Here is a 17,290-nt window from a genome sequence, read left to right on the forward strand (position 1 = left end):
AGGAACTCGGAAAGTCAAATTGTTGCGCAGAAAAACAGCTCATCTGAGACAGAGAAAATAGAAAGGCTTGATGACATTATGCTTGAATTACGCATTATCCTGATGTATATTGGTGATATATTTAAATGTCAAAATACCCAACCGGAGATAGATATCTCAGAATCCCAGCCACATTTAACAGAAAAGGAATGTGAGCTCACTAAAAGTAGAGACTATGACAAGGCAGATCGTTATCACGGGTCTAAAATGACAGTGCAAAATGAAATAAAACCGTTGCAAGAGTACAATAGAAGAATGCAGGAACAAATAGAAGAGTGGGAGAGTTTTCTGCAGGGAAATGAATCTCCTGACAAAAGTTGCCAAGTAATGAGCAGTGAAAATTTAAAAAGTTGCCAAGTAATGAGCAGTGTAAATTTAGAAAGTTGCCAAGTAATGAGCAGTGAGAATTTAAAAAGTTGCCAAGTAATGAGCAGTGGAAATTTAGAAAGTTGCCGAGTAATGAGCAGTGAAAATTTAAAAGAAGAGACAAATCAGCTTAAGTCAGAACAGGAATCCCTGATTAAGCAATCAGGAGAGTTAAAAGAGCAAGTAAAGCTTGTGCCTCAGGGTGATGTGCCAATGCCTAACCCTGAAAGTATAGATTCTGACCAAAATCTAATATCTGACTCTCAAACTGAAATGTGGGAGTTAGACATTGGAGAGGGACCAGAAAAAGGACCCTCATCCTATCCCAAGCCATCTGTAGAGCAAAAGGGGGTAAAAAGTGAACCACCCCATAAAAGTAGGCCTGACCAGTTTTCCCTGGGATCAGAGGAAAAGACAGGTACCCCTAAACAGGACGCCTCAGAAATAATTAAAATGTTAAATGATACTTTCCCAGTCTTTGAGCAAGAGGGATCCATGTGTGTCAAAGACCACATTGAGGCCTATGAAAATACATTATCAGTTTTAGGCCTAGATGATGACCTGTCAAGGATTAATTTCTTACCGTGGGTATTTGAAACCAGACACCGAAATTTCTGCGCATCTTTTAAAGATCTGTCTGGTACTTCATGGCAAGAAATTAAACACCGCTGTCATCTAGAATTTGGCCAGCACAAAAATGTTACAGCGGCTAGTGCGGCTATACAAAATTTGAAATGTGCCAGTAATCAAAACCCCACAGAAGTGTTGCCTGTGCTCAGAAGTGCTTACCACTTAGCAGAAAATGAGCCAGACCACAATGAAACTGAGTTTAAATCCACGTTCGTTGAGGCCCTACCTACCCACACAAAAGTGCATTTAGCTAAAGACTACGCAACGGGGTGCTCACTGGAGTCCGTGGTAAAAGAGAGCAACAATTTGTACTCTATCCAACAAACTGGTGAATACAAGGGGAGGCCTCAACTCATAACTCAAATTGTGGATGAAATTAATGCATCTCCTCAATTATTATGGGTTGATACCCAGAAAATTACATGTGTTGATAGAGTCAGAAGAGATATGCCACAGAGTCGTCCCAGCGGGAGACCGTGTACCTCACCAATTAGGAGGGGGGGACAGAAAACACCCTTTAGAGGAAGGGAACAAAGACCATCTCAGGGGTACCATCCTAGGGGACCAGATGCAAGGTTTAAGAGAAACTATAGGGTGTACCTCCAACGGGTCAAATTTAAACCCAAAGGTAGAAACCCATACTATTACCGGTCCAATTCGCCCCGGGGACCAACACAGGTAAATAGGGAGCAGCCGCAGGGTAAGACACCCCAGAATCCCCAGAAAAATAGGGAGAAATTAAGGCCCAGACAAATATCCCAGAATCAGAACAGTGTTGCTGAAAGGGATATGTCTGATAAAACTGAGCCAGTGGTCCCCAGAAAGTACAGAAACTGGGTCACAGAACCATATTCTGATCAGCCTGTAAGCAATACACAAACCAAAATAAAACAAATTATGGATATGTTACACGGTTTCATTGCTGTACGAAGTGTGAATCACATTTCTTTAAGGGACAAATACTGGGGCCAGCCAAGGGCCACAGAGCCTTTGAAGCGCCTATGTTAAAGTAAATCAGAGGAATGCACTGAAAAGGCATAGGAGACAGAGGTTCTAACACCATATTTTCACCAGGTTACAGTTGTAAGGATCCTGAAATCCCTAACAGGGATTTTGGTCGTTGGAAATTAACTGTTATCCTATTTTTCAGTGGTCACTTCATTCCTCTGACATAAACAGGTCGCTCCAAACAGTTTAATTTCAAGAAGTCGCAGAAGACGATAATTACAAAGGATGACCGAATCCTAAAGAAATTAATATCAGAAGACCTAAAATGGTTTGATATTCTGGTAACAGATAAGTCACCCGCAGAAGGTAGTGTGATTGCCTAAAATGAGTTTTATTGACACCCCAAAGGGGGAAGGTTTTATTTGTTTTATTCCTCCCAAGTAGAAGGTTGACTATCGTATCAGATATTTTGTTGCTGACAGTAAGTGTCACATGTCAAATAAAATATTATTACATTTTATTATCCCAGAACCGCTACAATTAAGCTAAAAAAAAAAATGGTTCTGAAGGATATCAGTTATTAATATATGGTATCCTCAGCTATAAATAAATGTCCTCATGTTAATGAGCCCTAGAGCTTTGTCTCCCATAGCAAATATCCAGTCATTGTCTTGATAGCCAGAGTGCTTAGTTAAAGGACTGATGACACAATAAGCCAATAGGGGGGGGGGCTCTGAGGAAGCCAGCATATCGGCTGACAGATCTCAAAATGCAGGTCATGTAAAAAAAAAAAACATATATTGTCTTTTTCTCATGGAATCCGTTTTTACTTAACAGGACTAAAGATGTCCAGGAGCCGGTCTACAGAACCGAGAGTCCAACACGTGTGAATCATCCAGAGGAAGAACCGTCTGGGGGAATCAAAGACACCGCTGATGGCTAATCTGCACGAACAGAACCCACCAGGACGGCCAAGCACCAAGGCACCCGGGTGATCCAGTTCCCGATAACCAACGGCTAACCAACCCTGCGATACACGTGTCAATCAAGAACCCAATTCCTTTCCTCAAGGAATTACACCCATCTGCAGGTGTCAACACCCCTTAAATGATATATTCAGTATCCACGATCCGGATACAATACCAGGCCAATGAAGCCAGATTTCTTCAACAGTGTGCGTCTTGAAGCCTTTCAAACGACTTCCGGCATTTGAAGACTTCAAGGGGGGGGTTATGTTGTAAGTTTTGTATGAAGAAATGATAATATATTCAATATTATTCATCAAAAATATGAAAAGGCCATTAGGTCTCAAATCTGATCATAACGATTACATATGAAGGCCATTCAGTCGGTGAAGAAGAAACATTTGACTCAGATGACCAAGTTCCCAATACATTAGCTATTTTATGACTTTTTACGAGCTTGGGTGAAAGTTGAAACAATGAAGCTCTTCTCACAGAACAAAAGAAGAGTTGACCCAGCTTTGGTGTATAAACAAGAAGAGGTGTATCATCACCACTGGTCAACTATCCTGCCATAGGGAGAGCTTTCACAGATACCTAACTGGGCTACTATCACATTGGAGTAGAATAACTCCCATTGTATCACAGAAAAAGGTTGCTCTAAGGTAAACAGGCAGTATTGTCTCAGCTGCGACTTAGACAATGGCAGAAAAATACAAGTCATCGCTCACACCAAGGACAAGACATGCCTCTATCTATGAGATGGGCAAATCTGATACAAGTCAGAGATATTTTATAATGCATTGTATTGGAAGAATATATATTGAAATGAAATAAGTAATGTTTAGATAATCGATGAATTAGGACCAAGGGAAACAGATCCATTAGGTTAGAGCTTTGTTCTAAAAGATTTATATGAGAAATTTGTTTTATAAATAGAAGTGTTTAAATAAGCTACCATAATCGACATTATGAAAGATATCGCATTGTGAAAAATGTATAAAAATATGAACTAACATGTAACACATATCCATCAAGCACATCTCAAAATAAGTCAGGTAAACACATTAATAATTATTTTTCATTTGATTGAGAGATGTAACCTATGCATTGATTGCAAAGACTGTTTTGTGGAAAAACATTTATAATGGAATATGGGAACATATTGTATCGAAATCAACAGAATACTAATTGTATTTTATATAATATAAAGATACCAGAGTCATACATAGAGGTATATATATATATATATATATATATGGATAAATATATGTCGATAGTCTAAACCTTAAATATAGATATCCAACGTATAGATTATCTCACAATAAAGGTGAGACACCTAGTGGCTGGAAGTAATATTACTCGAGGTTCTCCAAGCCCAGAGAACAAGTCAATTATTAAACTGTCAGCCAATAGAAACCAAACACGTCTTGGCAGGAACGCCCATATGTGCCACAGGCCTATGATTTAAGGACAGCTATCAGAGGGGCAGGACGGGGTATAATCTTTATAGTCCTATTGTTTTATTCAAAATAAAAAGGGAAACCCATGAGAGAAAAGGGGGCAGAAAGAAGGGATCCAATCTAAGATCTAAAATCTTAATCTTGAGCTCAATGGGAGGATGAGAAGAGGACCCCACCAATAGGAGCGCCCCATGAGAGCACGCTTGCACTATGCATGAAGACTGCAACGATTTTAGCTCTGGCCACTTGCCAATAGGAAATAGCCATCTTGGGAAATGGTAACTATGTCATTTTTATTTTATCTCAAATATATTGTTGTTCCCTAGAAATGTTGAAGTATTGAAGTATTGAATATCCTGTAGTTCTGGTTTGTTCTCATATCAATAACTTGTCACTTTTCCTTAAGAGCACAATTTGTATTATATTTTTATTTTTACATAGTCTCAATTCTATTGACAAAACTAACGTCCAATATATTTCACATTATTTGATCTTTTACTTACCTGCAGTAAAGTAACGATTAGACGTGTGAAATAGACGTTTTTGTTTCATTGTCATTTACATAAAAGTTATCTTGAGAACCTACCATGACTCAGATCAAAGGTATTGCATGCCCATTTTGGGGGTATTTTATTGATTTTCAAGTCGTTAATGTGACGCAACTGGTATTTTAATTTCATGTAAATATTCATATTTTGTCTACCAATAAATTAGCTATTTTGTATGATCATACGTCTCCGTGAATAAGTTTCATATTACAGACTATGGCATATAGATTGTCTTGTATTTAAAAGCATCTTCGTTATAAAAGAATTCAAAGTAAATTACTGTGCGGGTAAATATGACCTTAAGAAAGCACAACAGCGTGGACCAATGCCATCAAACCGTTTTTTAGGCTGCATTGACCACCACCACCACCACCACCACCACCAACAACAACAACGCCGTCTATGTGCCTTTCCCAATCGAAGGAACTCAAGCTATTTTTCACCATATTAAGGAAGCCCAGCATTAGCCAGGCATCAAAAAATTCACCGAAACTCATGGTTGTTCCTCTCCACGGAAATCTTTAGTAAAAGGCAATATTTAAGTTTATTTTGCAAAGCAAATATACAAAAATCAAATACTTTTGACAGGGTACATTCTCTGTACTGCGACGCAGCGCATAAATACACTACATCTCAATACAGTTGCAAGCATTCAATTAAATTACATTCATTCAACCCATTCTGCAGTATGATGCCTGATGTGTTGCGCAGAGTTGTTTAACCCCGAAACATCACATCGTGCATGACGCCGCATTACCCTGAAAACAGTAGTTCAAAAAAAGCGTGTCAAGAAATGTCAATGTCAGGGGGAAGGGGAAATCTTTAGACGTCCTCTTCCTCCTTAAAGTCTATCAAGGTATAGTCTCTCAGCAGACTGAGGGTCAGTCTGCGACAGTCCTCAATGGACATCCTCTGCCGGTGGTGTACGCGGCGGTTCCTGGCGTACCATAAAGCGTCTTTAAAGCAACACAGCACCCGCCAGGCACTGTCAATGTCCTCCTGTGAATGAGTTCCACAGAAGAGTCCGTTTAACACACCAAAGTGTGTAATAGCAGTCTGTGGTACAAAGTCTTTAAGTTCAGGTTCCAAGGCCGTCAACAGGCCCTGTGCAAAGGGGCACTCCCAGAAAACATGATATGATGTTTCCTCCTGGATGATGCAAAAGGGGCAGTGCCTGTATCTGCACAGGTTTCTGGCATGCAAGAATGTCCTGAGTAGGAATCCCCCTTGGATTGCCATCCATGCCTGATCTTTGTGCCTGTTGATGAGTCTCTTTGAAGAAACATTCCTCCAAACCACTTTGCAAGTGGCTGAAGGGAGGCCTGGAATCGACTCCAAGATGTCCGATGCTCTGATCAACTTGTAGATAGTTTTTGGCTTCCACAAGTCGGGCTTAACTCCATGCAGCCCCAGCTCCTTGATGAACTTGAAAGTATCCAAGTAATACCATGGAGCATCCCAGTTGTAGGGGATGGAACTGTCCCATTTGTCCCATCCAAGAGACTTCCAAAGAGGCAGGAGGAAAAAACGGGACATGGAGTTACCGCCAGAGTCCACAGTTCTGTCAACCAAAGTCCTGCGGATGCAGTTACAGGCAAAGAACACCCTCAGTAATGTGGCGATGTCAGGCACGCCCTTACCGCCCTTGAGAGGTTCCTTGAACATAACAGTCCGCTTTACTCTGTCCATTTTGGAGCCCCAGATGAAGTGAAACACCGCCCTGGTGATGGCCTTGCAGGTGTTGTCCTGGGGGGGCCAGGCCTGGGCGAGGTACTGCAACACAGGGAGAATCTCGCTGCGGAGTACCAGTGTTTTCCCTTCGATGGTAAGTACTCTGTTGCTCCAAAGTCCAAACTTCTGTCTCATCTTAGCCAGTCTTTCCTCCCAGGACTTCAGGGCTGCGCCCTCCGCTCCAAACCAGACTCCAAGAATTTTGATGAAATCCGCTTTGAGGCTGAACGGTATGGGTGCAGAAGAAGGCAGGAACCACTTTCCGAAGAGCATGACTTCCGACTTCCCGCAGTTGACCTTTGCCCCCGAAGCTTGGCCGAAGTCCTCGCACGTCTGGACGAGTGTGTCGATGGAGCGCTGGTCGGCACAGAACACCGTCACGTCATCCATGTAGAGCGAGCACTTGACCTCCCGTCTTTCCGGTCCTGGTGCGGTAATCCCTCTGATCTCTGGGTTCCGTCTGATGCTTTGGGCGAATAGCTCTATACAGCAAACAAAAAGCAGAGGTGAGAGAGGGCAGCCTTGTCTGACCCCCGAGAGAACCTCAAAGGGGTCAGTTTTCCAACCATTTACCAGCACCAAACTACAAATGTCTTTATACATTACATTAACATACGAACAAAACAGTTCCCCAAGACCAAGCCTGCGCAGGGTTCTGCACATGAACTCATGGGAGACACGGTCAAAGGCCTTCTCCTGGTCAAGACTGACCAGGGCCGCATGCACACGGCGGTCCTGGATGTACTGGACCGTGTCCCTGACAAGCGCGAGGCTGTCTGCAATCCTTCTGCCAGGAATGCCACAAGTTTGATCTGGGTGGATGATCTGTCCGATGACAGATTTCAGCCTGTTGGCCAAAACCTTGGCGAGGATTTTGTAGTCCACGTTCAAAAGAGAGATCGGACGCCAATGTTTCAGGTCCGATCTCTCCCCTTTGCGCTTATACAAAATCGTGATCATCCCCTCTCTCAGTGAAGGAGGCATTCTGCCCTCCACCACCATCTCCTCGTACAGCTCGAGCAGGTCCGGGCCCACGAGGTCCCACAGGGCTACATAGAGCTCAACTGGGAGACCATCGCAGCCCGGGGTCCTGCCCCGCCTAAAGGATTTAGCGGCAGAGTGCAGCTCCTCCAACACCAGGGGGGCGTTGACGGTCGATGAACCTGCAGGATCAATTTGGTTAGTGATACCTGACAGGAACCTGTCGGCTGCCTCCGAGTCCGTTTCTTTCGGGGAGTAGAGGTTGGTGTAGTAGTCTTCAACTACTTGCATTACAGCCTCCTTCCCCTTCTGGAGAGTTCCGGTCTCGTCACGCAGTTCAGACAAGGGAGTGTGTCCTGAATGGAGTTTCCTGAAAAAGAAAGAGTTACACTTCTCACCTTTCTCAAGATTCTCCACCTTGGCACGGAAGACAATGTGCCTGGATTCTTCCTCAAAGTACCCTTTCAGGCTCTTCTTGGTGTCCTCCAGGTCCTGCCTAACGTCCCAGCCGCAGTGGTGAAGGTCCTGCAGGGACTGCAACTCACGTTGCAGTCTCCTGAGTTCCTTCTTCCTTGCACACACTTGCTGTCGTCCCCTTGCCTGAAAGAAGCTGCGCAGCTTAACTTTCACAACCTCCCACCAATCACTTACCATTCCGAAGAATCTCTTTTCCTCCGTCCAAGAGGCATAGGCCTCCCGGAGTTCCCCCATCAATTCCTCATTTTCCAGCAGGGTGGTATTCAGCTTCCAGGAACCTGGTCCGTGAGCAAAGCTCTCGCCCAGTTCACCCCGAAAGTGAATGGCCCTGTGGTCAGAGAAAAAGCAGGGGATCATGAAGAACTCACGATGCTTGACTGCTCTTGAAGTGAGCACGAAGTCAATCCTGGAACGCACAGATCCATCGGGTCGGCACCATGAATAATTCACGGTACCTTGCCCTATGGATCCCACGGCGTCCCGTAGGGATGCCTCCGAGATCATCTCCTTGAGCAGTTTAGAAGTAGCATCAAGTTTTGCGTATATGCTAGAACTGCGGCCATTCTCCTCTATCGGACAGTTAAAATCACCGCCGATCACTACTGCTCTGGTGGTGACAAGTTGCATGCGCAGGGTCTGGAAAAGTTCCAGGCGCGCATTCGTATCTGGGGGGGCGTACACGTTGATGAGCCTAATTGGCTCTCCCGCCCACGAGCCGTCTATGACCAAAAGACGGCCACAGACAAGCTCATGGATGGAGTCAACCGTGAAGCGTCCCCCCTGATAAGAATGGCTACCCCTGCATTCCTGCAATTGCCACCCCCGGACCAGTAGGAGGGACCGAGGGTCCACTGAGAGGTCAGATGACTGTACCTTCTCAAAGGAGGAAGACCGCACTCCTGGAGCATGTAAACATCACTCTGATGAGTTGAAAGAAAAGTCAGCGCCGTTCGCATTCTAGAGGTATCCTTGATACTCCTCACATTAATGGAAAAGATTGAGATCTCAGCCATAATGAAAAAGGGGTATGAGGTCTAGTTAGCAAGGGGCCGAACTTACCTCCCCGAAGGGGGCGGGTGGCTCCTCCATCTCCACAGCTGCCTGTTCTGGGTTCTGGGTTATGCCCAGTTCCTCCAGGACTTCCTCAACTGTCTCACTGAAGTTGGCGGTGGGGATAGGCACATAGTCGGCCATATTCTCCTCCTCGCCTTCCTCACCTGCAGACTCCAGGTCCTCCACTACTTGCCCTGGTCCAGCGCTTTCGTGCTGGACCCCGTTGGGCCGTTTGGTGGAGGTGGCGGGTTGTTCTGCCAATGGGCTCACAGGCTTCCGTTTCCGGCCTCCTGTTTGGCCACTGGCAGGGGTGGAAGGGGGGAGGGCGGGGAAGTCCTCCATGGAGGACAGGTCTGGGGTGGGCGGTGGGGCAGGAAGGGTCTCCTCTGAGCCAGAGGGGGTGGGTGGGGGTGTGCCAGAGGAGGGGACGGGGACAGGGACAGGGACGGGGACAGGGGCAAGGACAAGGACAGGGGCAGGGGCTGGGGCAGGGGTATACTTACCTGTGGCCTTCCGAGGCTCTTTTGGTTTGCTTTCGGTCGGCTTCTTCCCAGAGCTGGAGGCTGGTTTACCCTGGATCAGGGCTCCAGCATAGGTCCGGGTCCTTTGGGGGCAGTGCCTGAAGGTGTGCTCTGGCAATCCGCAGAGGTTGCAGGCTTTGGGCCTAGGACAGTCCTTGGTCTCGTGGCCTGTAACCCGACAGATCTTGCAAGCAAGTTCTGTACACTCCTTTCCCATGTGTCCGGGACGGCCACATCTGTTGCAGTTGTAGGGTATCCCGGAGTAGAAAAGGTGTCCTGCAGATGATCCTAGCGAGAATCACGCCTGCAGGTGCTGTAAGTCCCCCGAACGGTCTTTCCTGAGCTTGCATAGCACAGACCACTTCCCAATCCAGAAGCCGTTGACATCAAGGATTCGGACTGGGTCCTTTACCACGGTGCAAAACCTCTGTAGGTAGGTGGTTATGTCTCTGCTTTGGGTATGGGGATTCCGCATGGCCACCGTCACCCACTTCTCGTCCTGTGTTATAGGGCAGTTCGCAACGAACTTCCGAAAAGGGGATTCAGGGCCACTGGTCTTCACCATCTCCCAGTATCGTCTGCAGACTTGGAAAGACCCGAAAGTGATGTAGAAGATCCCTCTTGCGAAGGACTGCACCGAAAGCGTCTCCGCTTTGCTGAAGCCCTGCTCCAGGATCATCTTCTTTCCGAAGATCTCCGAGGTCATGTCAGGGACTCTTCCGTTCACCTCTTTCAGCTGCAGCACGACCGTCTGCTTCATCCAGGGCTCCAAGGTTGGCAGCCAGTCTGCAGGAAATTTCGGCTTCGCTGGTCTCGGTTGGCTGGCGCCGGCCGGGATGGAGGTGGAGGTTGAGGCGGAGACGTTCTCGGGGACCTCGGAGGAAGTGGCTGAGGCAGGGTTCTTCCTCATCATCTCTTCGGTCTCCTTCGTCTCATCAGTCACTTTTTCAGTCTTCTTCTGGCTTTTCCCCATCTTCGAGAAGTCTGGAAGTCGCTTCGGGAGTTCTTCGGCGGCTTCCTTCCTTGTTCCTCGACGTCTTCGCTCTTAGCCTTTACAAAGGCTCTCGCATCTACTTCCCGAAGGTAGTAATGCGGATCTCTTCATCTCGATTTGTTCGTTCTGAAGAGAAACCAGAGTGTAAACTAACCAATATACCAAATGAGGTCCCTGCCTGGCAGAACACAAATGCTGCTCAACTCATGGTGACTCCAAGACAGCCTAATTTGCATGTCTGTGCAGCTGCATGGGGACGGGAATCAGCAGGCACGCGTAACAATCGGCTTCATCAGATTAATATAAGGCGCACGGCCATGGAATTGGGGGCAAATATATGCGTGGACCAAGGCCATCAAATCATTTTCTAGGCCGCGTTGACCACCAACAACATTTATGATGATTAGTGTGTAAGAAATGTGTACATGTGCTATTTGTAATATGGAATATTTATAGGACAAGTAAGGTATAGAAATTAAAGCATTCCGCTGTGACTCCCCATGAGCTTGTTGCGATGTTCCTGTGGGAGGGTGTTCGCTGCTGCCATCTATTGGTAGCTTTGCGCAGTGGCAGTATTGTAGCCAATGAAGTTTCACTGAGGCGCGATTATTGCTAATTGAAAACTTTTACCAATACCCCGTCATGACGGCTTGAAATATAGCCGGCAATGACAATTTTTGACAGTCTCTATGGAGACTGCACGATCTGGTACAAGAATAGAGTAACACAAGCAGATAGTCAGAAAGGGGAGGGGAGACAGAGGACAGAGCTGCAGATGATGGAGGCGCATACTGACTTTAGTGTCAGAGCTCAGCAGCAGCCCTGATATATGGGAGTCAGCATGGGGGCGGGAATCAGCAGGCACGCGTAACAATCGGCTTCATCAGAATGATATAAGGCGCATGGCCATGGAATTGGGGGCAAATATATGCGTGGACCAATGCCATCAAACCGTTTTTTAGGCTGCATTGACCACCACCACCAACAACAACAACATTAACGCCGTCTATGTGCCTTTCCCAATCGAAGGAACTCAAGCTATTTTTCACCATATTAAGGAAGCCCAGCATTAGCCAGGCATCAAAAAATTCACCGAAACTCATGGTTGTTCCTCTCCACGGAAATCTTTAGTAAAAGGCAATATTTAAGTTTATTTTGCAAAGCAAATATACAAAAATCAAATACTTTTGACAGGGTACATTCTCTGTACTGCAACGCAGCGCATAAATACACTACATCTCAATACAGTTGCAAGCATTCAATTAAATTACATTCATTCAACCCATTCTACGGTATGATGCCTGATGTGTTGCGCAGAGTTGTTTAACCCCGAAACATCACATCGTGCATGACGCCGCATTACCCTGAAAACAGTAGTTCAAAAAAGCGTGTCAAGAAATGTCAATGTCAGGGGGAAGGGGAAATCTTCAGACGTCCTCTTCCTCCTTAAAGTCCCTCAAGGTATAGTCTCTCAGCAGACTGAGGGTCAGTCTGCAACAGTCCTCAATGGACATCCTCTGCCGGTGGTGTACGCGGCGGTTCCTGGCGTACCATAAAGCGTCTTTAAAGCAACACAGCACCCGCCAGGCACTGTCAATGTCCTCCTGTGAATGAGTTCCACAGAAGAGTCCGTTTAACACACCAAAGTGTGTAATAGCAGTCTGTGGTACAAAGTCTTTAAGTTCAGGTTCCAAGGCCGTCAACAGGCCCTGTGCAAAGGGGCACTCCCAGAAAACATGATAAGATGTTTCCTCCTGGATGATGCAAAAGGGGCAGTGCGTGTATCTGCCCAGGTGTCTGGCATGCAAGAATGTCCTGAGTAGCAATCCCCCTTGGATTGCCATCCATGCCTGATCTTTGTGCCTGTTGATGAGTCTCTTTGAAGAAACATTCCTCCAAACCACTTTGCAAGTGGCTGAAGGGAGGCCTGGAATAGACTCCAAGATGTCCGATGCTCTGATCAACTTGTAGATAGTTTTTGGCTTCCACAAGTCGGGCTTAACTCCATGCAGCCCCAGCTCCTTGATGAACTTGAAAGTATCCAAGTAATACCATGGAGGGTCCCAGTTGTAGGGGACAGAACTGTCCCATTTGTCCCATCCAAGAGACCTCCAAAGAGGCAGGAGGAAAAAACGGGACATGGAGTTACCGCCAGAGTCCACAGTTCTGTCAACCAAAGTCCTGCGGATGCAGTTACAGGCAAAAAACACCCTCAGTAATGTGGCGATGTCGGGCACGCCCTTACCGCCCTTGAGAGGTTCCTTGAACATAACAGTCCGCTTTACTCTGTCCATTTTGGAGCCCCAGATGAAGTGAAACACCGCCCTGGTGATGGCCTTGCAGGTGTTGTCCTGGGGGGGCCAGGCCTGGGCGAGGTACTGCAACACAGGGAGAATCTCGCTGCGGAGTACCAGTGTTTTCCCTTCGATGGTAAGTACTCTGTTGCTCCAAAGTCCAAACTTCTGTCTCATCTTAGCCAGTCTTTCCTCCCAGGACTTCAGGGCTGCGCCCTCCGCTCCAAACCAGACTCCAAGAATTTTGATGAAATCCGCTTTGAGGCTGAACGGTATGGGTGCAGAAGAAGGCAGGAACCACTTTCCGAAGAGCATGACTTCCGACTTCCCGCAGTTGACCTTTGCCCCCGAAGCTTGGCCGAAGTCCTCGCACGTCTGGACGAGTGTGTCGATGGAGCGCTGGTCGGCACAGAACACCGTCACGTCATCCATGTAGAGCGAGCACTTGACCTCCCGTCTTTCCGGTCCTGGTGCGGTAATCCCTCTGATCTCTGGGTTCCGTCTGATGCTTTGGGCGAATAGCTCTATACAGCAAACAAAAAGCAGAGGTGAGAGAGGGCAGCCTTGTCTGACCCCCGAGAGAACCTCAAAGGGGTCAGTTTTCCAACCATTTACCAGCACCAAACTACAAATGTCTTTATACATTATATTCACATACGAACAAAACAGTTCCCCAAGACCAAGCCTGCGCAGGGTTCTGCACATGAACTCATGGGAGACACGGTCGAAGGCCTTCTCCTGGTCAAGACTGACCAGGGCCGCATGCACACGGCGGTCCTGGATGTACTGGACCGTGTCCCTGACAAGCGCGAGGCTGTCTGCAATCCTTCTGCCAGGAATGCCACAAGTTTGATCCGGGTGGATGATCTGTCCGATGACAGATTTCAGCCTGTTGGCCAAAACCTTGGCAAGGATTTTGTAGTCCACGTTCAAAAGAGAGATCGGACGCCAATGTTTCAGGTCCGATCTCTCCCCTTTGCGCTTATACAAAATCGTGATCATCCCCTCTCTCAGTGAAGGAGGCATTCTGCCCTCCACCACCATCTCCTCGTACAGCTCGAGCAGGTCCGGGCCCACGAGGTCCCACAGGGCTACATAGAGCTCAACTGGGAGACCATCGCAGCCCGGGGTCCTGCCCCGCCTAAAGGATTTAGCGGCAGAGTGCAGCTCCTCCAACACCAGGGGGGCGTTGACGGTCGATGAACCTGCAGGATCAATTTGGTTAGTGATACCTGACAGGAACCTGTCGGCTGCCTCCGAGTCCGTTTCTTTCGGGGAGTAGAGGTTGGTGTAGTAGTCTTCAACTACTTGCATTACAGCCTCCTTCCCCTTCTGGAGAGTTCCGGTCTCGTCACGCAGTTCAGACAAGGGAGTGTGTCCTGAATGGAGTTTCCTGAAAAAGAAAGAGTTACACTTCTCACCTTTCTCAAGATTCTCCACCTTGGCACGGAAGACAATGTGCCTGGATTCTTCCTCAAAGTACCCTTTCAGGCTCTTCTTGGTGTCCTCCAGGTCCTGCCTAACGTCCCAGCCGCAGTGGTGAAGGTCCTGCAGGGACTGCAACTCACGTTGCAGTCTCCTGAGTTCCTTCTTCCTTGCACACACTTGCTGTCGTCCCCTTGCCTGAAAGAAGCTGCGCAGCTTAACTTTCACAACCTCCCACCAATCACTTACCATTCCGAAGAATCTCTTTTCCTCCGTCCAAGAGGCATAGGCCTCCCGGAGTTCCCCCATCAATTCCTCATTTTCCAGCAGGGTGGTATTCAGCTTCCAGGAACCTGGTCCGTGAGCAAAGCTCTCGCCCAGTTCACCCCGAAAGTGAATGGCCCTGTGGTCAGAGAAAAAGCAGGGGATCATGAAGAACTCACGATGCTTGACTGCTCTTGAAGTGAGCACGAAGTCAATCCTGGAACGCACAGATCCATCGGGTCGGCACCATGAATAATTCACGGTACCTTGCCCTATGGATCCCACGGCGTCCCGTAAGGATGCCTCCGAGATCATCTCCTTGAGCAGTTTAGAAGTAGCATCAAGTTTTGCGTATATGCTAGAACTGCGGCCATCCTCCTCTATCGGACAGTTAAAATCACCGCCGATCACTACTGCTCTGGTGGTGACAAGTTGCATCCGCAGGGTCTGGAAAAGTTCCAGGCGCGCATTCGTATCTGGGGGGGCGTACACGTTGATGAGCCTAATTGGCTCTCCCGCCCACGAGCCATCTATGACCAAAAGACGGCCACAGACAAGCTCATGGATGGAGTCAACCGTGAAGCGTCCCCCCCTGATAAGAATGGCTACCCCTGCATTCCTGCAATTGCCACCCCCGGACCAGTAGGAGGGACCGAGGGTCCACTGAGAGGTCAGATGACTGTACCTTCTCAAAGGAGGAAGACCGCACTCCTGGAGCATGTAAACATCACTCTGATGAGTTGAAAGAAAAGTCAGCGCCGTTCGCATTCTAGAGGTATCCTTGATACTCCTCACATTAATGGAAAAGATTGAGATCTCAGCCATAGTGAAAAAGGGGTATGAGGTCTAGTTAGCAAGGGGCCGAACTTACCTCCCCGAAGGGGGCGGGTGGCTCCTCCATCTCCACAGCTGCCTGTTCTGGGTTCTGGGTTAGGCCCAGTTCCTCCAGGACTTCCTCAACTGTCTCACTGAAGTTGGCGGTGGGGATAGGCACATAGTCGGCCATATTCTCCTCCTCGCCTTCCTCACCTGCAGACTCCAGGTCCTCCACTACTTGCCCTGGTCCAGCGCTTTCGTGCTGGACCCCGTTGGGCCGTTTGGTGGAGGTGGCGGGTTGTTCTGCCAGTGGGCTCACAGTCTTCCGTTTCCGGGTTCCTGTTTGGCCACTGGCAGGGGTGGAGGGGGGGAGGGCGGGGAAGTCCTCCATGGAGGACAGGTCTGGGGTGGGCGGTGGGGCAGGAAGGGTCTCCTCTGAGCCAGAGGGGGTGGGTGGGGGTGTGCCAGAGGAGGGGGCAGAGGAGGGGGCAGGGACAGGGACGGGGATAGGGGCAAGGACAAGGACAGGGGCTGGGGCAGGGGTATACTTACCTGTGGCCTTCCGAGGCTCTTTTGGTTTGCTTTCGGTCGGCTTCTTCCCAGAGCTGGAGGCTGGTTTACCCTGGATCAGGGCTCCAGCATAGGTCCGGGTCCTTTGGGGGCAGTGCCTGAAGGTGTGCTCTGGCAATCCGCAGAGGTTGCAGGCTTTGGGCCTAGGACAGTCCTTGGTCTCGTGGCCTGTAACCCGACAGATCTTGCAAGCAAGTTCTGTACACTCCTTTCCCATGTGTCCGGGACGGCCACATCTGTTGCAGTTGTAGGGTATCCCGGAGTAGAAGAGGTGTCCTGCAGATGATCCTAGCGAGAAGCACGCCTGCAGGTGCTGTAAGTCCCCCGAACGGTCTTTCCTGAGCTTGCATAGCACAGACCACTTCCCAATCCAGAAGCCGTTGACATCAAGGATTCGGACTGGGTCCTTTACCACGGTGCAAAACCTCTGTAGGTAGGTGGTTATGTCTCTGCTTTGGGTATGGGGGTTCCGCATGGCCACCGTCACCCACTTCTCGTCCTGTGTTATAGGGCAGTTCGCAACAAACTTCCGAAAAGGGGATTCAGGGCCACTGGTCTTTACCATCTCCCAGTATCTTCTGCAGACTTGGAACGAGCCAAAGGTGATGTAGAAGATCCCTCTTGCGAAGGACTGCACCAAAAGCGTCTCCGCTTTGCTGAAGCCCTGCTCCAGGATCATCTTCTTTCCGAAGATCTCCGAGGTCATGTCAGGAACTCTTCCGTTCACCTCTTTCAGCTGCAGCACGACCGTCTGCTTCATCCAGGGCTCCAAGGTTGGCAGCCCGTCTGCAGGCAGTTTCGGCTTCGCTGGTCTCGGTTGGCTGGCGCCGGCCGGGATGGAGGTGGAGGTTGAGGCAGAGACATTCTCGGGGGCCTCGGAGGAAGTGGCTGGGGCAGGGCTCTTCCTCATCATCTCTTCGGTCTTCTTCTCGCTTTTCCCCAACTTCGAGAAGTCTGGAAGTCGCTTCGGGAGTTCTTCGGCGGCTTCCTTCCTTGTTCCTCGACGTCTTCGCTCTTAGCCTTTACAAAGGCTCTTGCATCTACTGTCCGAAGGTAGTAATGCGGATCTCTTCATCTTTTTTTTTTTTTTTTTTGAAAAGCCTATGGCGTGTGAACACACCCAAAAAACTTCACCCGGTGCAGAAAAAAATGTGCACACACATAAAGAGTGTTCACAAAAACGTGCAGACGGGTGCAACGTCAAGTGG

The 17,290-nt window shown here is 48.3% G+C and overlaps 1 protein-coding gene and 1 non-coding gene across 2 annotated transcripts; one reads left to right on the forward strand and one right to left on the reverse strand.

Annotated features, from left to right (window-relative positions):
• Positions 1 to 2,188: 2,188 nt before the first annotated feature.
• LOC120932897 lies at positions 2,189 to 9,936 on the reverse strand. The gene is made up of 4 exons (XM_040345768.1): positions 9,205 to 9,936; positions 7,878 to 9,018; positions 6,131 to 7,169; positions 2,189 to 2,279 (listed from the first exon to the last, which is right to left on the reverse strand). Exons 1-4 carry the CDS (start codon positions 9,934 to 9,936, stop codon positions 2,189 to 2,191), a joined length of 3,003 nt encoding a protein of 1,000 aa, XP_040201702.1.
• Positions 9,937 to 11,268: 1,332 nt separating this feature from the next.
• Positions 11,269 to 11,409, forward strand: LOC120925298. The gene has a single exon (XR_005746584.1). It is a non-coding gene; the product is annotated as a U4 spliceosomal RNA (small nuclear RNA).
• The last annotated feature ends 5,881 nt before the right edge of the window (positions 11,410 to 17,290 follow it).

The sequence above is a fragment of the Rana temporaria genome, chromosome 1 (assembly GCF_905171775.1).
Source record: "Rana temporaria chromosome 1, aRanTem1.1, whole genome shotgun sequence".
NCBI lineage: Eukaryota > Metazoa > Chordata > Amphibia > Anura > Ranidae > Rana > Rana temporaria.